At 35.5% G+C, this 27,936-nt stretch overlaps 1 protein-coding gene across 1 annotated transcript in view; it reads right to left on the reverse strand.

The window, feature by feature from the left end:
• Nucleotides 1-434: 434 nt before the first annotated feature.
• Nucleotides 435-27,936, reverse strand: part of MIB1 (MIB E3 ubiquitin protein ligase 1) — a 56,513-nt gene continuing 29,011 nt past the window's right edge. Inside the window, exons 13-21 of the mRNA XM_060775157.2 lie at nucleotides 17,683-17,815; nucleotides 16,498-16,584; nucleotides 14,112-14,273; nucleotides 12,504-12,685; nucleotides 9,834-10,026; nucleotides 7,956-8,034; nucleotides 7,350-7,463; nucleotides 5,792-5,892; nucleotides 435-3,494 (exon numbers count right to left, since the gene is read on the reverse strand). Of these exons, the coding sequence (XP_060631140.1) occupies nucleotides 3,354-3,494; nucleotides 5,792-5,892; nucleotides 7,350-7,463; nucleotides 7,956-8,034; nucleotides 9,834-10,026; nucleotides 12,504-12,685; nucleotides 14,112-14,273; nucleotides 16,498-16,584; nucleotides 17,683-17,815 (1,192 nt within the window). The 3' untranslated portion in view covers nucleotides 435-3,353. The remainder of the gene's footprint in view (nucleotides 3,495-5,791; nucleotides 5,893-7,349; nucleotides 7,464-7,955; nucleotides 8,035-9,833; nucleotides 10,027-12,503; nucleotides 12,686-14,111; nucleotides 14,274-16,497; nucleotides 16,585-17,682; nucleotides 17,816-27,936) is intronic.

The following is a 27,936-nucleotide window of genomic DNA, read 5'->3' on the forward strand; positions in this document are numbered from 1 at the left end:
AACTGCGGCCCTCCAGCTATTAGGGCTTCCAACTCCCAGAAGCCCTAGCCAGTTTGTTCAAAGCTCTGGAATTCTGGGAGCTGAAGGCCAAAACAGCTGGAGGGCTGCAGTTTGAGGATGCCCGGTCTATTAGCTGTGAATTGGTGCCAACAATTCCACTCAATTTCTTATAGCCACAGCTTCTTCCTTTGTTGGTTCTTACAGCTTTTAGGCAACACAAGTAAAATGCAAGGAACCAAAGTTGAGATGCTGGAGAGACAGCATGAAGGGAATGCAATGCTACCTGGGCAGCTGAACAGCCCTTGACAGACAAATTGCTCTGCCCATAACACTACTGTTTCCAATAAGGGTGAATCTCACACGATTCCTGGAGAAGGACTGCAATTACAGCTTTCTGAGATGTATTGTAACATAGTTTGACAAAGCCATCCACCTCAGGTTTGTATTTACACTTTAATAAAGGTATAAATTCAAGTCTCCATATCTGACTTCATATACTATAAAAGTTTAACAAGATACATATCAAATAAATTAAGAAAAATTAAAACCAATGTAGCATTTTATGTTGGCTAACAGAAGTTACAAAAACATGGTGAACAAAATGGCATAAAATATTATCAGAACAAAAAAAATTAATAGGGATTAATATAACAAGTGTCCTACTTTCTTATACTGGTTGAGAGTGGCGCCTCTCATCCATCTTTTCAGACATTAAGTTACCTACACATGCCTATGCAAAAATAATCTCCGTTGAATTGAATGGGCATTACTTTGAGGTAAGTGTGTAGTCCTAGTCATTTGTTCACACAACTACATGCTTTAAAAAGTATTGCAGAAATTGAAGGGGACAGAGGATACAAAACATTTTAATAAGTTTGTCACTCAGCTTTCTTGTCTGTGTGGTTTATCACAGTATACCACACACTCCTTTATCAAGGGAGATTTCCATCAATTATATACAACATTAACTTTTCTGTGTGATTCCTTATCTAAAAAAAACTTATGTGTTTAAAATCAGATTGACTGTAAATGCTAGTGTTATTTCTGACCCTATGCATGTAAGGCTTTCCCCCCAGGAAAACACCTGCGGAAAAAGTTTATCAAATTGGAATCAGCTAGTTTGCTTTTGAAAGGGAACTATACAATTCAGTATGCAATTTCAGAATCATTACAAGACTTGTTTTACACATTTTATCATTTTATAAACTGGACTAAGAATAAATGAGTTCGTACTCATTTGACATATTTATATTTCATTCATACACATTTACCACTTGTATCATTAAAAAAAACTTAACTCTAAGAACCATAATGTTTGACGTAAATTATAGAAAAATGTGCTTTGGTATCATAGTTCAAACCTGTCAGAACAAAATCATAGTAAGAACAGTGTGATTTATTCCCAGGTATGCATAGGACTGCAACCTTCGTCATTTAGCTATAGCAACTGGATAGTATCTGGACACTCCAGGAAATCAAGATTCTAGATTTGCAATATTGAAAAATACTGCCAATTTACGTTATAATACCATATACTTCTACACCTGTTTCTATCTATAAGTAATATTCCTAATACATGTGTCCCAGATCTGCAGATATTTGTAAATTAAAAAGTTAATAAAAATAAAAAGCTCAACTCTCTATGGTACAGATCACACACACCAAATACAGAATGTTCCTGCAAGCAATTCCCTTGATTAAGTCAATTTAAACAGGGATAAACCATTAGTTAGAGGAAAGGCAATTCATTTATCTATTGTAGTGTGTTCCGTCACAATGCTTAGAAGAACTTAATAGGAAATAAATATAAAACTGGTGTATCTGCCAATTGAAAATATAAAAATTAAAATAGTTTTTTTCAGCCATGCATTCATTTCTAATAGCTGCTTTAACTTATGAAAATCTATCTACAATCTACCATGGAACTGTTAGAGCAAACTGCTCTCCCATGTCCACTTACATTAAGCTTTGAAGTCAACTCTTATCTCATTTTGCACAATTTAAAGAAATCTCAGCAACTTGTCAATGACTGTCTTAGCTATTATGAACAAAATGGTCCCAGTGAACTTCAAGAGTATTGACCAAAAAATTCAAGGATAAAGTGCGGTCTGCAAGAAACAGGAATACTCTTATAGGAAAGCCTATTGTTCAAGTTCTTAAAACTCTTGCTATATATTCTCTTATTGCAGAACAGCACTCAAATGTAATTCTGACCCATGGATTGGACACATATTTAGTCATACTTAGAGTATGTCTATTTACATCAGTGGATCTAGAGTCCGTTCTAAGACAACTCCACTGACTGCAATGGCTCCACTAAGTATAGATCCAATCCTAAACTAGAATGATTCTAAGTATCTAAATAATATTATATGTCCATTATGTGTCTTCATTTAGATTTATTTATCATTTGAAAGACATATAGCTGAGATCCGAAAAGCTCTATGGGCATACAGAAGTATTTGCCTGGCATACTGTTGCTTTTTATTATCAGAGGCAGTATGTGTTGCATTCAGCCTCATGTTACGAGTCTCCCTGCTTTAGAAGTTTATCAGCTGTCTTATTCTAGACAAGGGTAGGCAGTGAATTTCCAGATGTTCTTACTACACCTTCCAGCAGTCCTGCCCTTCACAGGCATTATTGGGAGAATATGTAGCCCAAAAGCATCTGGATAGCCACAGTTGCCCACCTGTTCTAGAAGGAATGGCTATTATGTGTGATTGACCTCACAGCTCCTTTGCTTAGGAGCAGAATTATTTGTACTCTTGTTCTCCTTCAAGTTATCTTGGAGCACAAAAAAGACTACACAAAATTACAGGCTTTCAGATTTTAGAGGCAACATGTAATACTGAAATATCATTGTTTTTATTCCTCCAATTAGCTTCAAGGCTTAGCTTGCTGCTGCAATTCAATATGATACTACTGTGGAAAAAAAACTTTACAATGGATACAATTTATAGAGAATTAAAAATATTTATACATGAAAAACAACCAACGGTATAAAAATCGACACTGCTGAAATAAAGAGTTCATATACATATATATAAAATAAAATATCAATAGGGGAAATCAAGATTGTCCCTTTAACATAAAGGGGGCAGGGAAAAGGAGAAAGGCAAACAATATAAAACAAAGTATGCTGTTAGTTAACCTAAACCGGGCTAGCTTCCTTGATGGAAAGAGTGGCTGACCACTCAAATACTGGTTTGTGTTGTGGTTATCAAAACTTAAAATGCAGCAAACTCCATAGTATTACATTTTCATGAAATATTTACCTACCACTAAAGCTAATGGAGATTCAAATAGCAAAATATAGTAAAAATGTGACAGACTAAAGGAAGACACTTTATAGTTTAATACAGCAAGATCCTTCGTTCAATAGCCTTCCGGCAGATGGGACACTCGCTCATTCTGTCACCACAAAGCTGACATGTTCCATGACCGCAGAGAAAGATCATATTCTTCAGACGATCCAAACACACAGGGCACATGGTCTGTAAAATAATAATAAAGACATGGAGCACTGGAAGAAAATGATCAATTACAATAGTTCATTATCTTGTTAAATTCCATATAAATACGTTCTAAGAAAAAAATGTCAGGTTGGAGTACTGTTTAGAATAGCTTAACTTCTATTTGCTACAACGCTTTAGAACATCCTAAGCACTTCACCCAGTATGTGCATCCATTATAGGAGGCAACACCTGACCTCCTAGGAAAGATGTAACTGTGTGTGTTGTTGTGTATGATGATTAATATTTTGAAAGGTCTGAGTAGCCACCAAAGTAGTTGAGAATGTAATCTTGTCCATACTGCAAGCAAACCTTTTGGATTCTGTCTGGAGAAAGGGAGAGGCGTCCTTTCTTGGTGTCTCTGAGGAATCTGGGGTGAATGAGTCACTAAGGTGGAAGAAAATAACGGTTTCTCTTCTTGACTGCAAAACCGTGTTGTTTTAGCACAACACAGATGAGGCGTTTTGAAGAGAGGTTGATTTCAGAGGGAGACAGTAGAAGTACTGCAGTCTCAACACTTCTTAAAGAGCTATCATACATTTTGGCAATATTCAGCCTGAAGGAAAGTGCTTTGAATTGAGAGTGAGTGCTGCAGTAACAGAAACAAAAATACTTTGAGAAAACATGCATGGGCACATGACAGTAAGATTCTGAAAGGGCAACAGATAGAGGGAAATCCCATGGGAAGAGAAACTCCTAAATGGTATGGAAGCTTGCAATCCAGAGTTTTCTGTATTTTACTAGTTTATGTATCTGAGATGTGGAACTGGACAGACTCCATTCCTCTTTTTGGATATGCCAAAAAGGGTAGAATAATATTTGAGAAATACCATTTCCAAAGTCTAAGAGGTGGGATATGACCTGCTGAATGCTTGGTCCTTTGTGTGAGATTTTGATGTTGGAAGCTGTAAAAAGTGGGAACTCAGGGGTATGGTAAAACAGTATGGAGTAGACTTTGCTTATAGTCCACAACACCCACAGTTCTGAAGCACAGGCTACCCGGGCACTGATGAAAGTGAATAGCCTTATTTTTATCTGAAGGGCTGGGTAGTCACAAGGAGTTTTCATTTCTTGGTGGGGGACCTCCAGGTTGAGGAGGTCAGCTGGACTATCCCTTGTGAATGGTGTGAGAATGGGAGATCTTGCAGGCTAAAATCTTTAGGGCAGGAGAAAGGCAAAAGAGATTAAAGGACTGAAAAAGTTGCTGAAAATTTCATTTTGCTTCCTTCTTTTGAAGAGAAAGTTTCTCCTTAACTTAGGTTCCTATGAGGGTGTTTTTAAGAGCATCTTCCCCAAAAACCCACAAAGCACTAGTGCAGCAGATTGAGCCTAGATTTGCTCAAGATTGTATGTATGCATTTCAGTGCTTCTGCCAAACAGATCTACTTGCTATTATAGAGGCAGAGATGGAGCAAGATGAGAAATGAGTCTCTAGTAGTATTTGCTATGAAGGCTAAGGATTTATAGATTTTTAGAAGTGATCTATGAAGGGACTTGCATTTAAATCTTAGTGAAAATATACTGAGCCCACAGCATAATCACTCTGGATATCAGGGAAGCCAGAGAAAAGGCCTCCCTGATGTCTTATGAGAGTGTTTAGGAGTTGAAGGTGGCCTCTTCTCATTTGGAACTTTAAGGGAAGAATCTCCTTGTTTCTCATATGGGAAAATGTGTGATTATTCATAGACAATATCCAAGTTATACACGGATTTGTAGGTTAAAGCTAACAATTCAAGGTGTGTCTGAAAACAGGCTGGCAGCCAGTAAAATTCTGGTACCAAGTCATATGCTTCCTGTAGCCAGCCTCAGTAAACAGTGTCAGCATTTTGAGCCAGTTGAAGTTTCTAAAAAAATTATATTTGAAGATTTCACTATCAATAAGTGTTTTGACATCACAAATAAATACAGTAAATAGTTAAGAAAAACATATTTGTTTTATTGCTCATTTTCATTTGTTTAATGCAAGCAAGATTTTCTCTTAAGAGATGTAGCCCAGCTCTTGTTCTTCTGAAATGTAGTCTATATTCATGATTTTTATGTGAAAACAGATATAAAGATAACATTGTAAGCTGAATCTTTCTCCATGCTTTAACTACATAATTTCAAATTTATTGTACAATCTTAAGTAAAATAACCCTTTAAGGTATTCTACAGCTGATGACAAAAATGCAGTGGAAAATACACCTATTTTTTAATACATATAAAACTTATTTTGAGAATGTTCATACAATGGCTTCAGAATTCCTTTGGTATTTATCTCAGAAGTGTATTTGTTTTACCTGTTCTTTTATGTCCTGCAATTGCTGCTGCAATTTCTGTACATCAGCATTGACATTGGTATTGTCCTTGTCTTTCTGCAGAACAGGGATGTTTCCACTTGCTACACAATGCAGAGAAAAATGATGACATGAAATGGTTGCAGGGAAGAAAAACAACAACAAAATGAAACATACATACAAAGTTCTTTCTAGCTATCAAATGCATAACCATGTCACAATTACAGTTTTAAAGTCTGCTTGAAAACCCTACAAAATCTTATCAAATATGATATGTTTTATAAGGATACTCCAGCCATGACTATGAATCTTGTAAACTGTTTTTCTATATAGGATTTCACTTGCTGAAAACAACTTGGGAATTATTCATTAATAATATTGCAAACAGTTTTATTGTTAATAAGATGTTATTTTCAAATACAGGAGAGAGCCAATGTGGTGCAGTAGTTTGAGGGTTTACTTGGGACTCTGGGAGACCAGTTAAAATAATCCCTACTTGGCCACAGAATTTGGCCCGTGGGTGGCCTTGGGCAAGAGACACTCTCTCAGCCTCCTAGAAAAGCAATAGTAACCTCCCTCTAAACAAATATGGTCAAGTCAACAAAGTTTATAATACAGAACGACCCCCATATCCGCAATGGATACATTCCCGGATAATAGTGAATCCTACTGAAAAGTGTTTATAATTTTGTACTCTTCGACCTCTAATATCTGAACAATGAACTACAGCATTTTCTAGGATTCTACAGCCACATTTAGAAGCAGTTCAAGATGCCAGGCAACAGCATTCTTCTAGAAAACTGAGAATAGTATTTTAACCTTTCCAACATTAAATGCTCTAACTATACTCTCACAGAACCTGACTGCCCACTACAAAACAAACACATCTCTAGCTTTCCCCTTAAGACATGGAGACAAATCCCTGATAATTGCATAATTTGGGAAACTGGTGTGGGACCATTCCAGCAGTGGTTCCTAGCAGTGATGTGGGACCATTCCAGCTGTGGTTCCTAGCTCTGTTATACTTTGAGATGCCCCTAGAGTACTACTCTTTCCCAGATCATGAAGTACAGTAGAGTCTCACTTATCCAACATAAACAAGCTGGCAGAAAGTTGGATAAGCAAAAATGTTAGATAATAAGGAGAGATTAAGGAAAAGCCTATTAAACATCAAATTATATTATGCTTTTACTAATTAAGCACCAAAACACCATGTTTTACAACAAATGGACAGAAAAAGCAGTTCAGTACACGGTAACGCTATGTAGTCATTACTGTATTTATAAATTTAGCACCAAAACATCACAATGTATTGAAACAGTTGTGGATCTAGGCAGGAGAAAGAGTCTGTTGGATAATACAGAATGTTGGATGAATGAAGGTTGGATAAGCGAGACTCTACTATACTAGGAAGAAATATAGTAATCTCTACACCTTCTCCAGTATGAAGTGAACTATAAGGTCATTGGAAAATTGGAGTAGCAGAGAAAAGAAAAGGGTTTAGATGGGGAAATGTCATGAGTCATAGGCAAGGCAGAGCTAAACAAAAGAAAAAACTCACAGATATCATCTGTAGCATCTTCTTGACCTTTCCCACCACAGCACATAATAAAAGGCACTCTTCGCTCTACCACTGCCCGACACTGCACACATTTTTTCATTAGGCTGGCACAATCTGCAAGAAAGATGTAAGATATCATAACTGCTGCTATGGTTTAAACCAGAGGTGTCAAATCTGTGATCCTCCAACTTGTTTGGCCCTCCAACTTCCAGAAGCCCTAGCTAGCTTGTCCAATGGTCAGGAATTCCGGAAGCTGAAGTCCAAAACATCTGGAGACACAAAAATTTGACATCAGAGGCTTAAACAAATTTAATAATCTCTTTAATAAAATTTCACTTTAAGAAAGGAAAACAATAGGTCTTAAAAATATATCATATTCCTTGCATATGGTCTCCATCAGTGGATTCTGATCCATCAGAATCAGAAACAAGACCCATACACAACCGAGATCCTCCAATTTCCAAACTGAAGAGGAAACCTCTGACATATGAATTTAAACAAGCAATACCCAGACTTTTTTCTTACAAATAATATTCATAAAGTCAGTCAAATTAAATAAATAATTTCAAACCCATGAAATAACTGTAACCCACCAAAAGCACTTACTTTCACAAGCACACATGTGTCCACAAGGCTGGAACAATACTGCAGCTTTTTTGTCTGAGCACACCACACATTCTTCAATCTACAAAGATATAATGATCACCCTTCAACTTTTCATAAATTAATATATAGTTCCTCAATCACAGTTCAATTAGGATAAACCTTTTTCAGGGTAAACTGACAAACAATGAATAAAGATAAAAATCATGAAGCAAATTCTTCTGGCAAATTCTTCCCTGGCTGTTATCTCTGACTTGCAATCAGAAAAAAAATCAAAAGTATTTAAATATGCTGCACGTAACTGAGCTCTGCATTCCAGAGCAAGGGGTTATTGCATGGAACTGAGTGTAACTCTAATTTCATCAGAGATTAATCCTGAGATGTGTTAAAATCTGAAATAATTACATCTGGTTCTCCCTACTTTGCTGTGACTTCATCGACTTTGTCTTTGACTAGTTACAAACTGCTTATGAGGATAAAGTGGAAAGAAGGAAATTTGTGAATGCTGCTTTGATCTCCTTTGAAGAAATGTGGGGTATAAATGTAAACAAGAGGAGGAGGAGGAGGAGGAAGAGCAGAAGAAACCCTAATGAGGATTAACATAAAATCCATTCAAGATGGAGCAATTGTATTTTTTCTGCAAAAGATCAGTATCTTACAAAGATACTGATTTAATTTCTACCTTTAAGTAAGCCACAAACGAAGAATTGCAAAATCATATCTTTGGAATGGACTTTGCAAGCATTTTTGTTCAATCCTAAAAAAATATTATCTGGATTACGCTTATACTATTTTCCCTCTGTACTAAAAAAAAGAAGAAGTGGTAATTAGGACTTAAATGCAGCAAAGGTTTGGTAGATATCTTGTTCAAACGGATTAAACAATAAAGAAATATGATTTTACAGACTGTTAATTACAGTATGATCCCTGGGGATTACATTCCTGGACTTTGTAAAAATATGAAAAACTGTAGATAATAGGGAACCCTATTGAAATGATGGATTTCTGGTCCAAGAATACCATACGAGTGGCATGGTAGGACCTAGAAAATGCCTAGAGAGGACACAGAGGTGGCTCTCTGTATCCATGGATTCCACCAACCACAGCTTGAAAATATTCACCAAAGACCAAAAAAGGAAACCTTAATATTTTAAGAAACAGATAAGAGGCAGAATCAGAACATCAAATCTTTATCTGCTTATGTTTAGAGGTGTGGAAGGTGCGGCCCCACAGTCCACCTCAATTTTTTCATCTTTTGTCCACTCAACATATGCACTGTGTCCCCTTGGGCGGTTGCAGCTCCAGGAGGATCTTTTTGAAAACTACAAGTGATTCCCAATTCACTTCTTTGTTTTAGACTTTTGGTACAAGGCTTCACCAAAGTTTAAAACAAACAAAAATGGAAGCACAATAATACTCATATACTTGAGAAGGCACAAGAGACAACAAGGGAAACATGAATCTTCAGTTTAACTGAAAAGGAATATTGAGCACTTGCCGAGGAATGTTGGTGTAAGGAAAACCCATAGGTTAGTACATTTCTCCTCTATATAATCCAAAAGATTAATGACTGAATGAATACTAGAGGGGAAGCACATGGTGATAGGCAACCTTCAGAAATCTAGTGACAGGTATGTGCAGACCCTGGACAGTTGCTCTGCTGATGCTATGTGGAGCATCATTTATGACTATGCTAACCAAAATGATGGCTTGTGGACCAGTGTTGATCTTTGGTAAGCAGGCAGGCAGGGAGGGAGGAAGAAATGTAGCCCATGGACACACATATTGGGGGAGGGGGGGCTTCCCTAGATCAGACATCCTGAGATGAACTGATTTAAGAGATTGCATATGGAAATGAATTCCAAATATAAGCATACAAACCTTTGTTCTTGACTGAACTTGCTCTTTGCAGATGAGGCATTTCTTGACTCTTGGTGAACAGAGCGAACAGGTAGCAATATGCCCGCATGGGCCAAATAAAGTATCTCTCTTCATATCGGAACATACCATACATTCTTCTAAAGTTTCTGAATCATTGCTGATCATTGAAGGACTTCGGGAGCCAACCTGGCCACTAAAAACAAACATCCATCCAGGCATTAAATTATAATATATATTTCAAATACATAGAAAATGCTATTTATAACCTCACTCTGCAATATAAAAGTTCATTCTGTTGCGTGAACATTAATTCATTTGTATTGCAAAGTCATAGAAATAACCAAACAGTCCTTCACAGTCAACTAACAGAAAGCCCTTGACAAGTGGGAAGCTATGGCTACTATCCTATCAAACCATTACAGAGCCTTAACAGAACTTAATATTGGACGAGTGCAAGAAAAACAAAAGCAGACAGTATTCTTTGAAAATCAAAACTCTGCCATTAAGTTTCCAGTCCCAATTCAAGGTGCAGATTATCACCTATAAATGCCTAAACGGTTCGGGACCTGCCTATCTTCGAGACCGCATCTCCCCTTACGAACCCACACAATCTCTAAGGTATCATCTAGGGAGGCTCTTCTCTGGCTTCCACCTCTGTCACAGGCATGGTTGGTAGGGAGCCTTCTCAGTCATGGCCGCCCAGCTCTGGAACACCCTCCACAGGAATATTAGGCTAGCACTCTCCCTATCCACTTTTCGCAAAGATCTAAAGACGTGAATGTTCCGCTGTTCTTTTCATTAAACAATTCCTTAGATAGCGGGCCCCAGCTAGGACCCAAAACCTCGTCCCCGCACTTTACTATTGGCACAATCTTTCCGCAGGAATTCTAAATTTACCCAAAGCTATAATGACCTACTTTCCACTCTTCTCTATCTTACTACTGCCATATGGCCTATGTACTTTATTCACTACCCTATCCTCTACATTTTTTTTTGCACCAGTTTGCCCACCCATCAGAGAAATTCATTTTATTGTTTACTGTTGTTGGTTTTGATGCTTGATTTTATATATGATTATAATGTTGTTGGTTTTTATTATGCTTTATATTGCTGTTTTGTATTTCAGAGTGTTATATTTTAACTGTGTTTTTCGGGCTTAGCCCCATGTAAGTCGCACCAAGTCCCTTTGAGGAGATGGAGGCAGGGTGCAAAAATAAAGTTGTTGTTGTTGTTGTTGTTGTTGTTATTATTATTATTATTATTATTATTATTATTATTATTATTATTAGCGTTGACATGTAGTAAAAAGTCAGAATCGATACCAGAACAAAAGCTTCATTAATATTACATAAAAGACCACATAATATGCAAGTTTTCAAAGACAAATGTATCAGTCTACTTCAGCAAAGAAAGGAAAAAGTGGGGAAAGAGACACTGGGAATAAGGCAACATTTGTAAGACTGATTTATTTTAGCATAACCTTTTTGAATGTCAATCTACATCCTTGGATGAATCAATGAACTCTGTATGAAAGCTACAGGTATATTAGCAGCTATGTGGATGTGGGGATGTAGATCAGAATACTACAGGATATCAAAATACGCAAACTGAAACTGCTCATAAAACTTTGAAGAGCAGAGCACAATGACAGAAACTGGTCAACAAGCCGGGCTTTTAAGTTTGAGTTGTTAAAGCAATATCTTGTTGTTACTGAAAGTAAAACAATTCTTTGGCTACATGTGAAGTTGCATGGGCCTGTATGTTAAAAATGTACTGTGACAAGAAATCATTATCTCTGTTCATGCTAATAGATAGAAGTTTGTTAATATATCCCAATTTAGCAGTTTTTCTTTCTAATCTTCTTTTATTCTTTTTTTTCTTTTCAGAATACCTACTTGAAAGTCACTGATTCTATCTACCAGAAGATGAAAGTGTGTCCTACCACTGGTTTTGGAGTGTTGTCATGTTTAATAGCAAATTTTCATTTTTTCTTTTGTGTAGAAACTATCCTGTTTGTCCAATGTAGACTGCATAAGGGTATGGCTGTCAAGAGGATGGCATATAAATGCACCTATTGGGACCATTCATCTTAACCCAGCATAGCATTCATCCTATACTGCCCAATCTTCTAGATGATCAAAACTTTGAATTCACTAAAGCACTTCTTTCTGTTGCTGTTTAACTAGCCCTAAAAAGGTATTATAGCATATTCTTTCCCAATCAATTAACATGACTATAAAGATTTCTGAATGCTACTTACTCAAGACAGCTAAAGTCATGCCATAAAAACTGTCAAAACCTAGGAATATATATATATATATATATATATATATATATATATATATATATATATATATATTTCGCTCTATCACCCTGAAGGGACTCAGGATGTATTCCAAACATAAAAAGCAAACATTCAATGCCCGAATACAACAATACATCCATACTAACAAAATTTAAACAACCCAACATATAAACATGCATTATAACTTAGTGACCCAATGTGGCAACAATGAATGACAAAGGTTTCATACATTTAAAAAAAGTGAAGCAAGAGGACCAACATTTGTTTTAGCTCATGTTAAACTAAATGGTTTCACTTTATTTTAATAAGATGGGGGGGGGGGGGGGAGAGAATAACACGAATACGTGTTTTGTTACAATACTAACCTCGCTTTCTCTTTGTGACACTTAGCCAATGCTTTACAGAGGCTAGGGTCAGGGCACAGGTCAAGCGGTGACTGACCCTTCTTATTACGAATACCGAGATCAGCTCCATTGGCTGCCAGGAAGCAGGCGATAGATGCTGCACTCTTCTTCTCTGCTCCCTGAGTACCCAGTCCCATTATCAGCTGAAAGAGAGTAATTATGCAACCTCTTGAATTTTTCTTGATGAACTCAAGAAATAATGTCTTCAAGAACCAACGAAACAGATCATATATAACTGAACAGATAGAAATGTTGTAAATAGATCATAGCAAATACTACTGAAAAAGATGATGCTGTTAATTCCTTTCATTCAAAGAATAAATATAACAGGGCAAACCATTATTTCTCTTTGGAGTACATGACTCATTATGCTGAAAGTCGTTTTGGAGTACATGACTCACCATGCTGAAAGTCGCATGCTCTGTCCCCATATACCAACACTTCATGGATAACTTTCATCAAGCAATAATTCTGGAATTACTCCTATTTGAAAGTTCAGCAGCATCCTAAATCTAACCTTCTTTCCTGTTACTACTAGCCCAGTCATACTGCAAATGTTCTTTGCAATTATTTTTTCCAATTATTCTACCTGAAACTAAATAAGACAAAGCAATGCCATCTAAGGTAAATAAAACTATCCACAGAAAATAAGTACTTCTGTGCCTCTTCCTCAAGAATATGTGAGTATATATGCACAGTTTACTGGTTTGTAGTCATTGGACGGTTACCATTTCATCTGTTTAATTCATGTTTTCATGCCATTGTGTTCATTTGGAAGGCATGAAATGGTACACCCCCTCCAGTACAAAAATATCAGTGAAACGAAAGGAAAGTGGGAATGGTAACCATTAGGTCAGCTGATTTTTTGGCGCTCGGCTGTAGTCCTTGGCAGGTGCAGGCCCTGACCCCGCTCACCAAACACACTCTCTTTCCAAGGAGAGAGAGTGTGTGGCAAGCAGGTCCAAAGTGCCAGAGCCTGCCAGGACCTGCAGCCAAGAACTGAGCACTAACCCTAAAACTGGGGGGAAGGGGAGCATGGGAAGCATGCCCACTGCTGCCACAGGGCCTAATTTTTTTTTTACCTTAGTCAAAAAAAGCTCATTCAGAAAGGCGCCCATTTTCGGGAGAGACACTTGAAACCTAAAACAGGGCCTTACAAATGAAACTAACAGAAACAGATTGTGATTCTATACCAATGCACAGGACTACTGGTTTGTACAGTTTCACAGAAAGCATTATATGAAAACACTACTAGCTATGCAAATTATAAGTGTTGTAGCTGCTCTTTGTTCTGTACTACTTTTGTGATACTTTTGTGTACATTTTGACACTTTTAATATACATTTTAAACGTATGTATGACCATTAACAATATCAATTACAAGTGAAACATTTGGGCCTTTTAAAGATTTTGTTAGATTGTATATCCCTGTTAGTAATCAAAAGGCATTTATGCTGGATAAGTATATCTTTTTAACTTTAAATTTCAGAAAATAGAAACCAATTCAGAATGAAACATTGCAAAATGGACAAACAGTAGAAAACAAATAAGTAAATTTAATCTATTTACCGTGTTCTTTGATGGCTCCCAAGCTGTATCGACTTTTCCCACATCTTGCATATCTTGGAGCTGGCGAAGTTGTGACAAAGTGTGATGTCTGAGAGCTTCATGCAGGGGAGTATCCCCATCTTTATCCTGAATATCCAGTTTAGCACCTGCACGGACCAAGAGCTGAGGAGAAATAAATATTCCAACAGTTTTAATATTTCCTTTTTTGCATAAGTCATAATTAAGTTACAACCAAACTTTAAAACTTAAAAACAGCACAAAGCTTTGCAAGACAGGACCACTATATGACTGCACTTATTTTCATCTTAGAAGTTGTACAAGCTTTTTCACCTTGAACTTGAACCATTTTAATATATTAATTATCAAGATTATATTGACGGGTTCTAACGGCAGCTGCCTCAACTCTATGAAACTGTTTAAATACATGCAAAAGTTTCACACATGACTGATTTCGCTCTGATCTGTCACAATGTTTAAAACACGATGTAGATAAGTGAGCCATATGCTAAGTAGTAAATTGTATAAAGACAGCTAAAGGCCTATTCTGTACTGCCATATAATCCAAATTATCAAATCAGATAATCCACATTGTCTGCTTTGAACTGGATTATCTGAGTCCACACTGCCATATAATCCAGTTCAAAGCAGATAATTTGGATTTTATATGGCAGTGTAGAAGGGAGCAAAGATGCAAAGGAAATGTTTGGATAGTGTCTATTCAAAGTTTTAGCCATTTTAAGTTTGGACTCACCAAACTCTCTTTCCAGCTCTCTGTAAAGAAAGTTTTCAGTATTCACTGAATATCCTCAAACTTTGCTGGGCTGATTGCTCCTTCTAGATTTTGATTGAGTGTAGCAGCCATACTTGTACCATATCGACCCCCCCCCCCCCCCCCCCCCGCTTTCAGAATACTGAATATCTCAACTGATTATATACATAGCTCACAGTCCTCTAGGGGACATTGAAAACTAGCTTCTCACTATGCATCAGAAAGCCCATCCAGACAAAAATCAAGCTGGGTACATAATATCATTTGAGAACACAGAAATTCTGGACCACTCTGACAACCAGTATGTCACACTACACAAAAAGCCATAAAAATTCACAAGCACATGGACAACTTCAACAGAAAGGAAGAAACCATGAACATGAACAAAATTTGGCTACCAGTACTGAAAAATACTAGAATCAAGACAATGACTAATGAACACCACCCAGACACAGGAGGGCTCCAGGCAATAAACAATACAAATGGAACAAAGGCCAGGCTACTTCTATGCAGATGCCCTCACTAACTGACTATGCTATTTTCATGACTACTCACATACAGTTGAGTAGATCCCACTCAACACATACAAATCTAGTTTGCTAACTGCACCCTTTACACTTCAACAGACAGTGGTTCTTTTCTCCCACCCTAGACAGTCCACAGGTATATACACGCTCCATTTGTTTTACTACCGTCAGATCCTCAGAAGTTGCCAGCTACAGATGCAGGTGAAATGTCAGGAGAAAATGCTGCTAGAACACAGCCATATAGCCTGGAAACTACACAACACCCCAAATAGCTGGTTCTCTCTAATCTTTTGTTAACTATATCTTTCTTCCTCTTTTATTGCTCCCACTAATAATTCTTTCTTCCGCATTCTTTGCATACTTTCCCAAAGAACCAGCATTTTGTAATCTCCAGTCTGTACCCTATCCAGTAACTTCACAGAACAATTCCCTTTTAATGTTACTATACTACTGCAAATGATATGGTTGCTACAGATCTACAAATTATTACTCTCCCCTGCCCCACTGTGCATCAGAGAACTGACCAAGGTATGAAACAGATGGGCTTTCATTCTTAATAGTACATCATACTACATGCAATATATATATTAGAATGATTAATGAACAGACTGTAATGGTTCATTAATAAACAAAACATTTTTGCTTCTGCCTTTCTTAACTGTTTAAAACAAAATTAACACAACTATTTTTATTCATTAATCATTTAAATAATAATTAATAATTAACTATCATTTGGTCATCTAGATCAGAGCTGTGAGAAGTGCTGCATGCTTTTTGCATTTGCTTTAAAATCACATACACATACATATATACACCTAGATGAAGAGAATACAGGGTTAGTCAAAATGAATAGGCCTTCGGGTACAATTAATTTTCTTATTGGCCTATTCATTTTGACTAACCCTGTATATTGAACACATTTTAAGCATGATATTGGGTAAAAGACTATGCCTATTTCTTTAAAAGGCCATAATATACAATGGCATGCTTTTGGAAATGAAGGAAAAATGTTTTTATTTAATGATCCATTCAGGAATATGCTACAAACTAAAATCGAAAACGAGCATCTTCTATATTATAGGCATCTTACCCGCACTATTTGGGTATGCTGCCGTTCAACAGCAAGGTGCAGCGCAGTCTGTTGGTTTACATTCTGAATATCCAGATTAGCATTTCCCTGAGAGAGAGACCATTATTATTACTGTTGTCTTCATCATCATTATCATTATTGCAAAAGCAAGCTATATAACACTGTGTCCATGGGGGAAAGGTAGCAGACACAAACAAAGAAGAGATCAATTTGTCTATGTTTCTCCAAACTATCTGAAAGCAGTTTAATTTAATTTACTGAACTAAACTAACACAATCAAAAAATTTACAACTGCATATTTTACATTGCAATGGGCAATCATGAAATGCCTGAATGCTACCAAACTTCAATTCCTAAAAAATTCAATTTTTAAAAACTCAGAAACAGGATTAAGACCTAAATCCAACTATCATTTGGAAATAAAACAGAACTATCAATGAAATAGGATCTTGCTAAGTCAACATGTAAATATGTTCCACTGATTTAATGTGTCTACTGAATTTGGAAATAGCAATGGTATTTAGACCTCTGTCTACCTTGACAATTAAAAAAAATGTTTGCAAAACTAATCAACAGAGCAGCTCAAAAGGAGTGACTGAGGATGTGTGCTTGTAACAAATTTTTATTTGTTTTACAATTTCAGTCATGTGATAATGGATGTAACCGTTGAAATCATTTTATAATTATATAAGGGAGGTTTCTAATTCTAAATCAGCGCTAGTGTTAATTATGCTAATATGATGCACAAAATTAAAATCTATCATCTCAGAATTGCTGGGTATACAAAGCAAAGAAAATTCAGAATTCAAATCTTAACAAACCAAATAATATACACTAATCTCTCTGCAGTCTTTAACTAAACAAACCAGGGAGTATGAAAGGAGAAAGACACACCACAGACTTCTTTAAAGCGTGACTGCAAAACTAGATAAAATGGGCTAGATCAGTGGTTCCCAAACTTTAGTCCTCAAGGTGTTTTGGACTTCTATTCCCAGAAAAGCAGTCTTGACAGAAGGGGAGCAGTTTTGTTCCCCCCTGGGGAACAAAAGTTTGGGAAACCACTGTGCTAGATATACTAAATAAATACAGCTGTTTGTGTTCATATGGCTAGTGAAAACAGTTTAGAACAACAAATAGACAACTAATAATTGTTTACATGTGAAAACATCAGCAAGAACTTTTTACCTGATGCACCAAGAGTTCTGCTACTTCTACATGATTATTAAGTGCTGCCAAATGTAAGGCAGTATAGCCATCATCTTTTTTCTCATCCACAATCCATGGTCTTGGGAGCTTGGAAAGTAACACTCGCATCGCACTGAAAAACATAATATGTTGTGTTACTGTCTCATATTATTCTGCAACAGAGTCAAAACCAAATAGCAAAGTACAAAACACCAAGCTCACTGATTTTAAGGTATCCAAAAATCTTTTTTTCATATTTATGATGGTAGAAACAGTCCCAAACTTACTTTAAACCAAACATGCCAAATTGATTTATTAACTTTCATCATTTTAACTTTATAAGAATTGCCTAAAAAGAGCCACAATTCACTGCCGAAATTAACAAGCCAGGGCCAGTTTTCAGAAATTCTCTACATATAATTTGCTAATCAAACTACTGTTTTAGTGTCTTTTCATGTGGTACTTTTAGTGCTAGAAATTTTTTTAACAATCACAATTAAGTATAAATTTTAAAGTACACGTGCAGCAACATTATTTTGGATTATTACATCATGATTACAAAAAGTGTTTCTAATTTAAATATTGTTCTCACTTTCAATTTCTAATTCTCTTCATTCTGTCTTGTCCATAATATCATGACTTCATGTTCAGGAATGACATTCATGCAGTATATGTACCACCTGGTGTACTTCAATCTGCTAGACTGACATTGCATACCTGCTTCCTATATACTGTATGTGAAGGGAATATTGTACAAGGTTCAATGGCAAAAACATGGAGATATTTAACTGGAAAAATATATCAACATTCTCAGTTTTCTCCAGTTAAAACAAATCTAAAGTGGTCACAGCGCTTTTAAACGGCAACTTTCCCTGCTTCCTTGCCCTCTTCAAGATCTTGCCATGTAGTCCAATGCTTTGGTTATAACACAAGATACTATTTGAGTTTAACAGCAGCAAGGGCTGGGGGTGGTTTGCATTAATTAAATTACTTGATTAAATACACTTATACTACAGCATGCTTTCCCAAGGCAGTTTATAGATGATAAAAAATATGAAAGGAAGAGGAAAAGAGATATCCAAAAACATTCAGAAATTAATCAAATTCACTAAAAGAATACTTTAAAATATTTAACAGGAGGTTCAACCAAATTTTCTTCACCATCTCTCATGAACAATAGCCTGCATATGGGAATCCCTTGCTATCTATATATATAAATGCTCTATGCATATTGAGTACCTTAAAAACGAAAGAACCAATGAACGAAATCACATCAAATTTGGCAACATAACGTCTCACAACACAAGGAGTGACCATCACTCAAAAAATTATGATTTTGTCATTTGGGAGTTGTAGTTGCTGGAATTTATAGTTCACCTACAATCAAAGAGCATTCTGAACTCCATCAACGATGGAATTGAACTAAACTTGGCACACAGAACTGCCATGACCAACAGAAAATACTGGAAGGGTTTGGTGGGCACTGACCTTGAGTGTGGGAGTTGTAGTTCACCTACATCCAGAGAGCACTGTGGACTTAAACAATGATGGATCTGGACCAAACTTGGTACAAGCACTCTATATGCCCAAATATGAACACAGATGGAGTTTGGGGGAAATAGACCTTGGCATTTGGGAGTTGTAGTTACTCGGATTTATAGTTTACCTACAATCAAAGAGTGTTCTGAACCACATCAACGACAGAATTGGGCCAGACTTCCCACACTGAACCCCCATGACCAACAGAAAATACTCAAGGCCATGCAGTCCAACTCCCTTCACCAGGGCAAGAAAACGTAATCAAAGCCCTCCTGACAAAGAGCCATCCAGCCATAGATATAGATAGATATGATTCACACACAGATATAGTATCATAGATTTGAAAGGGACCCTTAAAGAAGGACAATGACATGTTGCATGTTCCAGGGTGGACAAACCAGACACTCTCCACATCAACACTGACAAAGAAACAGCAAGAAATACTGTTTACCCAGAAGCATAAAGAAATTACATATATTAGAAAGCAACACTTTCTCATTACTTTATTTTCCAGATCAACAGACTGTGCCACAGCAACGCGTGGCAGAGGACAGCTAGTTATTAATAATTTATTTATACCCCGTTTTCTCTCCCCGGAAGGAAACTCAAAATGGTTTAACATAAAAGCATCAGCATAACCATTTAAAATATACAAATACACAAACATTAAAACAGGATTCAATATAAAAAATACCAATTAAAAATCATTAATGCAAATTGAAAGTTAAAACCCACAGCACCCCCTGAATTGATCTTGTTACTGACCACACACTTCCTCCAGTCATCAGGTATCCCAGAAACAGAGAGGTGTGATCCTAAGAAGACTTTAATCTGATGGGAATTCAACTGTAATTTATGGCTTTTTCTTTAAGTTGAAATTTAAAAATCTCAGCTATCCAGAAAGTTCACAGAAAGTCACAGAACCATGTATGTGATGCACAGACTACAATGAATAAAATGCTTTTATATATAATAGCTTTTTAAATACCAAGCTTACTATTTGTAAAGTACACAGAAAAATTAGTAAAAAATACACAGCATACTGTCCTTCAGTTGCAGAAGGGTCTGATATAAAATGCAGAATATAGGTTTCTTTCGTCCTAATTACTAACAGAATTAGCTGTGATTCCCCACTGCAGTCTGGATCTATTTTTAGTATTTCTAAAACCAAAATAATGTCTAGCAGAAGTGATTTTAGAGGTTGTTACCTTCTCCTTACTTTGATCTTAGTGTCTCCAAGAACAATGACAGATACTTGCAGTATCTGAGATTTCACTAGTCTTCTGAATTTTAGGAGGGGGAGGGTTAGAAAAATTGAAACACAAGACTTCACTTTATTTGACTGCTAAAAACAAACCAGCGCAAATAGCAGAACACTTTTGGGACTGCAGGATTAGAAATCAATATGCAGAGAGAAAGATAGAGCCACCCTCTGCACTTGAACAGCAACTAAGAACCGAGAGACTATTTTTTGCAATGGTTGACTAAATATGGTCAGGGAAGAGAAAGAGAGAGGCGAGAGAGCCTGGGAGTGGAGCTCCAAACTGCTTAGCAGCCTATAAAGCTGAAACCGGTTTGCTTGTGTTCTGAGTGGCAAATGGATCCAGCAGAAGGAATATGCATGTATGAGCCCTGACTTGAACAACAGTTTGACCTCTGAAGAGAGAAGACAGACAATGGATGTCTGGAAACAGGAAGAATATACAACTTCGAAGGAGAAAGAAGGAATACTTGCTGGGTGAGGGTGGGGGAAGGGGGGGGGAAGCATGCTGAATTTCTAAGGTCTTGTGAACTTTTTAAAAGGTCATCTTTAACAGAAAGGCAAAATTGAGTTTATCCTTCTTTCGGTTTCCTAGCAGCCATCCTGGATACGTTGCCTTTGCAGGTACAAAAAAACTAAACTTTCTCACATTTGCACCTTAATATCTGGATAAAAAGTAGAAAAGACTTATTAATACAATTCAATGTGCTTGGGCTAAATTATTTTAGAAAGTGAAATATATGTTCAGTTTCACACACCCCCCCCCCACACCGCTCCCCCTCCTCCATAATGAAGAGCTGAATCAGCGAATAGAGTGAACACCCAAGAAGAGATGGCTGCTGCTGATGTCTCTCTCTAGGTCATTACCTTTCTTCCAACCACAAATGCTGCATGGTAAGCTGCAGGTAATATACCTAAAAGTCTTAAATTATTCCACATGTTCAAAAGATTTTCATTGCATGTATCATTGACTAGATTGTATTTTTGTTACAGTACAGTAATTTCTAGTGCAAGTAATATCTATAACCAGTGTGCTTAAGTATCAAGCATTTCTACAGCAAATAGAAGATTTGGATAAATCCTCTTTAACTGAAATAACATAGCTAATTACTTGTTTGACAAGCAATATTGTTTTATTTGCATTTTTCTGACTGCATCCATTGATGTTTAAGCATTTCTAAAAGTATTAAGGAATGCACTGCCTTGTTCTTCCTTTTGGATCACATCTAGCTAACATTTTGCAGAAATCCCATTAACAGATTGAAATGCATTGTGTAACTATAATGTACTTTTATAAAGAGAAATTACCAAAAGGTATTTTATTTTGCTTGTAATCTAGTTTGTCTGAAACAAGCAACTTGTAATTCGTATGCTGCATTGCTGTTTCTCCTTGTAGTACTGTACTTAGCTACTTGCTAGGCTCTGATTTGCTCTCCACCAGCTGCACTACCTTTTTGTCATGGGCTGCAGAAATAGGACATTTATGGTTTTCGTCTTCTCACAGGACCCTTGTTACACTTGAGGTTTTTTTTTTCTTAACTGATAATCAAATGTAAACCTATTTCCTTGTTTGGATTATCAATTGATTTTGCAAACACAAGTAGGAATCTTGGCAAACTATAATCTACATCGTTCAATTTTTGAAAGAAAATTAATCCGACAAAATTGAATTGTCTCTTCCAAACTCATATTATGCTTTTGTTGCCCTGCTAATGGATTCAGCAGCCAGAGAGAGAAGTGATAAGACTGTCAAAAATCGTAATATATCTGAAATAGTGTGCAAGTCTACAAATAATACTGCTATGGAACAAATGAATTATTTCACAAAGTTAATTATTACAGAAATGAGAATCAGTGTGTAAATTGTGAAAAGTGGGACATCTTAAAGGCCAAATCTTTGCATTATAAGGGTTTTTCTCCCTTTGAAGTGTGTCAGCATTTTAATCAACATATACCCAGTAACAAGATTTAAAAAGGCATAATGAAAACTACAGCAAAGTCCTGGAGCTGGGACAATTCACAAAGAATAGTATAATAAAGTATTGATGAAGACAAATGGAAACAGAAGCACAAGGTGGAGTATAATGTACAATTTCATGATAGCATTTGTATGGCTGGCTTTCCATGAATTCATACTGTTCTTTATATGTTAGTTAAGAAATAGTAACAAGCAACAAAATTGTGGCTAACTACTTGAAATCTTCATGAAAAAATAATGGTTTTAATATGTTTTAACTACTATGCACATAAATGGCATTGTGGAATTCAGCTTTACCAACAACAGGACTTACTGTATACACTTGAGGGTATAAGCTGAGTTTTTCAGCCCTTTTTAGGTTGAAAAAACCCTCCTCGGCTTATAGTCAAGTCAAAATTATTTATTATTTTATTATGTTATTATTATTTTATTACATTTATTATTTTACTCTATTTATTATTATTATTACATTTATTATTTTATTTTATTATTACTGTTATTATTACATTTCCATTATTTTATTCTACTATTATTTTTATTACATTTATTATTTTGCTCTCTTATTATTGGAAGGATACATAAGCACATTTACATTGAAGAAGATTAGAATAATGGTTTAATCAGAGTTGGACAGTCTTATATTAAATTACAGTTTTATATAAATATTAAAAAAAACATTTTAACCTACTGATGCTTCAATTAATGTAATTTCATTGATATCTATTTTTATTTTGAAATTTACCAGTAGCTGCTGCATTTCCCACCATCAGCTAATACTCGAGTCAATACATTTTACCAGTTTTTTTGTGGTAAAATTAGGTGCCTCAGCTTATATTCAGGTCAGCTTATACTCAAGTATATATGGTATTTACCCAAATCCTGCTATTCTAACTTACTGATAAAACATATCTTGCACCTTAGATTGAGGAAAACGATTTCCAGCTTTGTTCAGCAGATTGCAGCTATTAAACCTGTTGAGAGCACATACTTCTTTATGTACCCATATGAAGATACAATGTTATGGAATGTAAAGAAGTATGTATTTTTGACAGGCACAAACTACCAGGAAAAGAAACTCCTAATGAAAAAATGTTGATATTTTAACATGTAAATTAACATGTACAATAATAGAAAACGGTACATTTGTTTTTCGTTTTACAATTTGTGAGACAGTAGCATTTGTTTAAAATTTGCTGACTACACTATTCTTTTGCAGTACAATATTTGTACTGCCAATACTATATATGCACACGTTTTATTTCAGGTCAATCTCTAAGAGGATTAAAGCAACAATAGTAATTTATTTGCCAGATGATTAGAACTACTACATAATTTCCCTTGACAATTAAAAAAGCCTTTTCCTGGTCACTAAATGTTGTGTACATTAAAAGGATTCATATTTAATATTGAATTCAAATTTAATATAGTCTTTTGAACATTTGGTGTGTGATAAATTCAACATACTAGCAAAATTGAACTTCTACCTGCCTAATCTCCATTTACTTTTCAAGTCGGAAATCTTATAAGCAGTTATCCACTTACTAGCACCCTTACTGTGATTAGCAGTTTCTCAAATGGCACTCGTCCTGCATTTGCCCTGTATCTATTTATGACGTAATGTGAATGTTGCTCGTGTACTCTGAATCCCATGTATGTGGTCCACTCATTGTTCTTGCTTTCCGTAGATCACTTTTGTGTTTTCAAGATATGCCTATGCACAAAAATCTATACATGCATACACTATTAGTGCTGAAGCACAACAAATAGTACGTTTAATTTATCCAGTTGGACAAAAATGTTAACAGATCAATTGGCTTAGTCCAGAAGAAGATCTAAAACAATATTAAATCAGTTCACTTGCTAAAATAAAATACAGTGCTGGTGTTTGCTGTGTGTTGGATTGATCTAATATGATACAAACCAACATACAACATATAACAGTCAAATAAATTTTCATTGACATATCAAATATTCCTCAACAAAGATGCAGATCTGAAGAGTAAAGCATGTTAATTTACAACCAAAGTATTATTTAGAAAGTGTCACCTTTGCAACCAGTACATTTTTGCTGAGTTACAAACAATATGTGTGTGTGTGTGCGTTGAATAGTATAGGGAAGGGTTAACACCACTATATTTTTCTGTTGTCAGTGTCCCTCACTTTCAGAAGGTTTCACCTCACTTTTGGTCCCTGTGACAGTTGGATTTTGAAAAATCTGGCTTGTAGAAACAAGGATTAGTGATAAAGCTTCAGTGGAGACACCTTTCCCCATGACAATTCTTACAGGAGTGAATTTCCCTTCCTAGGGGAAGATGTTTCTCACTTCCTGTTGTCTCATCCCCATTTGTAACCATGAGTCATTTGCAACATGCAGACTGCCTGTATAGGAAATATCATTACAATATTCCCATGTACAGGCTCTCTCCAAACCCAAAAGCCATGCACTGCTAAAGAACTTGAAATATTTTTCGTAATGATGGAGCTGGAGAACTGCTGGAACAATCACTTGCTTTGGAAAGTGGGATTAATGTAATTATTATTTAAGAAAAAAATGTATAAATTCTTTAAAATAGAGAAAATATAATTTTAAAACAATTTTAAACTTTTATTCATCCATGAAATATTGCTAACTATATAGATGATATAAATATGTGAATAAGTTTACAAGTGGGTACTAACTGAAAATTCAAAGTAGGTAGACGAATTAGCAATTTATGGCAGAATGGGTTCTGGGTCACACTAAATTATGTACAGCACTTTATTACAGGAAGGCATTTCTTAAGTTCTTATTCAGTGAGTGTGAAAAGCTTTATTCTGCTGCCTCCTTCCAAAGATCATAAAAGAGGGAAAACAATGTGTTATCCACAACATAAAATGCATCAAATAAATCAGTGACCGTGTCTTTAAAATGTGCTTCTAAAATGGAAGGAAAAAATTAAATACCATGTAAAATATCCTAAATAACTTTATTATTATAAGGGACAAGACATTTTCAAGTAGTTTCAAAATGTAAAGCATTGGTAGTGCTTAATCAAGGTTTTGTTTTTGTTTTTTTTGTGGGGTGGATAATAAATATAAGGCATTCATCTTATTAACTGTGAAATGCAAAAATAATGTGAAAAATCAAAATACTGACTAGTAACATTAAACAAACACTCAAAATATAGATGGGATATTTCAATACTTAAATGTATCCTAAAATAAAGACACATTGTAAATGATGGTAATTATCTGACATGGATGAAATGGATCTATGTTAAATTTTACTTTTTAAATTTCAGACAAAATTTAAAACTTGAATATTTCTAAACAAAGCAAAACTCAAAAAGGTACTTTTCAATTTTATCTTGAAAGTACACTATACTGAACCTTTGAGAAACACTTGAGGATGGGTCATAGAGTATCTGTTATATTGTGTCTAAAATTAATTTTGATCCACAATGAGGAGATTTATGAAGACTAACAATTCACAAGTAGTATTAGAAATCCGGCTATTTCTATGAAACAGCACATATTAAGCAAAAACATACAATTAAAAATGACTAATTTTAAAGAATCCTATTTTTAAAAAATCAAATATTGCATAAAGTGAGTCAGAATTCATAGCCTCAAAACATTGTCAGTGACACTAAAATATCACCTCTGCTACTGAGGTCAGCTGTTGAAGTCTGGCTAAGTACAAGCTGAACTCTGGACATCTGCTGACAGAGTTGTAACTCAAACATCTCAACCATCTGACTGACAAGGATAACAGATGCTGACATTATCAAATGCTACCATGGTCTTTCCACAGTCACTTTTTGCCCTGATATGGCCAGTACATAAAACCAATGCCATCCAAGAGAACGTCTGAGCAGCTGGACCAGTACAACAGTTTCCATATAACTGATAAAAATAGACACCAGTTTTATAGCTGCCTTAAGTGCTCAAGTACACACCACACACAGTATCTATTAAAAACAAATGATAAAAGTATTCTTAGAGAAATCTCATCATTACCACCAGCAGTAGATTTTGCAACAAAGCAAGGTACAAATTTAATGTATGCATTATTAATATATATCCTAAATTAATACTGCCCCCTCTTAATACTGCTCAACATTGAAAGGCCTCCAAATATAATACTGTTTTATGACATCTACAGTCATTTTGAACCAATCTTTCATTAATCAAAATGCACACATTATCTGATTTTAAAAGCTATTTGATATACTCTCATTTATAAAAAAACAACTGCATACAACATGTACACTGCTACATGGAAATATTAAGCAACTTATACCTGTAAACTAGGAAAACATTACAAATTGTAAGCTTTTTTAAAAAGCCAAACCTTGCTCCTCCAGCTTTCCATAATCATCTTTCTATCAGCAGGAATTATAATCAGGAGCAATAGCTGTTTAAATATATATTAAATATATATATTGCTGCACTAATCTGTTCCCACTGAGTGATAAATACATTGCTCAGTCAAAACAAAGGATTGCAATTGTAAAACTCAAAAGTCAAGGAAGGAACTTAATTGAACATTGTTGCATTAATGTATCATTAAAATCTATGAATAAAAAATAGAAAGTGAAGGATAAATAAATATTGCATCTTATATGTTTGGTGTATGATAGTATTTGAAGTTCTATTCTCTCATTATGGGAAACCATTTCAAATTCAAAACTGTGTATTTTGTAAGAAGTGATGATAACTAACAATTTTAGTTATACAATTTCTTTCCCTCAAAAAATTAAAATTTGTAAACAAATATTTATTTACATAATAAACTGTTATTAATACCATTTGTACGCAGCTCTATGCTTCCTTAACGCCAATGCTTTGCTAAAGCTGGTAAAATGGAACCAAATCACCTGTTAAATGGATTTGGTCCCCTTCAACCAGCTGTAGCTATGTATTGATCACTACTGGACAAATACTTTTACCAGCAAGATTCTCTTTTAAAAAAAGAAGTTATGAAAAAAGACCAAGGAGTCCCTCTGCTCTTTAAAACCTGTTAACATAATTATGAACAAACTAAAAAAAATGAGGACCTATTCTGGGCAAGCCAGGAGTGGTTATTTCACTTCTAAAGTAATATATTAACAATTGTTCCACCTCTCCCATTGTTGTACAGCAAATATGAATTTGAAAAAGAATGGTTATGTTTATTTTCTATCACTTTCTTGAACATGTTTGGGGTTGTTGTTGCTATTTTTGCTTAAGGAGTTAACTGTATCAAAGCTTTCATGAAATAAAGTCAAAGTACTTAAAATGCTGTTTGATCCTGCTATTTCAATGATATTTTTCTTGTCTCATATTAAGATTAAAATTAGCATGCATTCACTAAAATCTTTTTTGGCCAACCAAGGTATTGAACTCAAAATTGTTTTCATCACCACAAATGCGAGATTATTTCACACAGTATTTGGTGACATTAAATAAATGTTCAAAATGGGATAATTCCATTATTGTGCTAGTTCTTCAGAAG

This window comes from Anolis sagrei, chromosome 4 (assembly GCF_037176765.1).
Source record: "Anolis sagrei isolate rAnoSag1 chromosome 4, rAnoSag1.mat, whole genome shotgun sequence".
Classification (NCBI taxonomy): Eukaryota; Metazoa; Chordata; class Lepidosauria; order Squamata; family Dactyloidae; genus Anolis; species Anolis sagrei.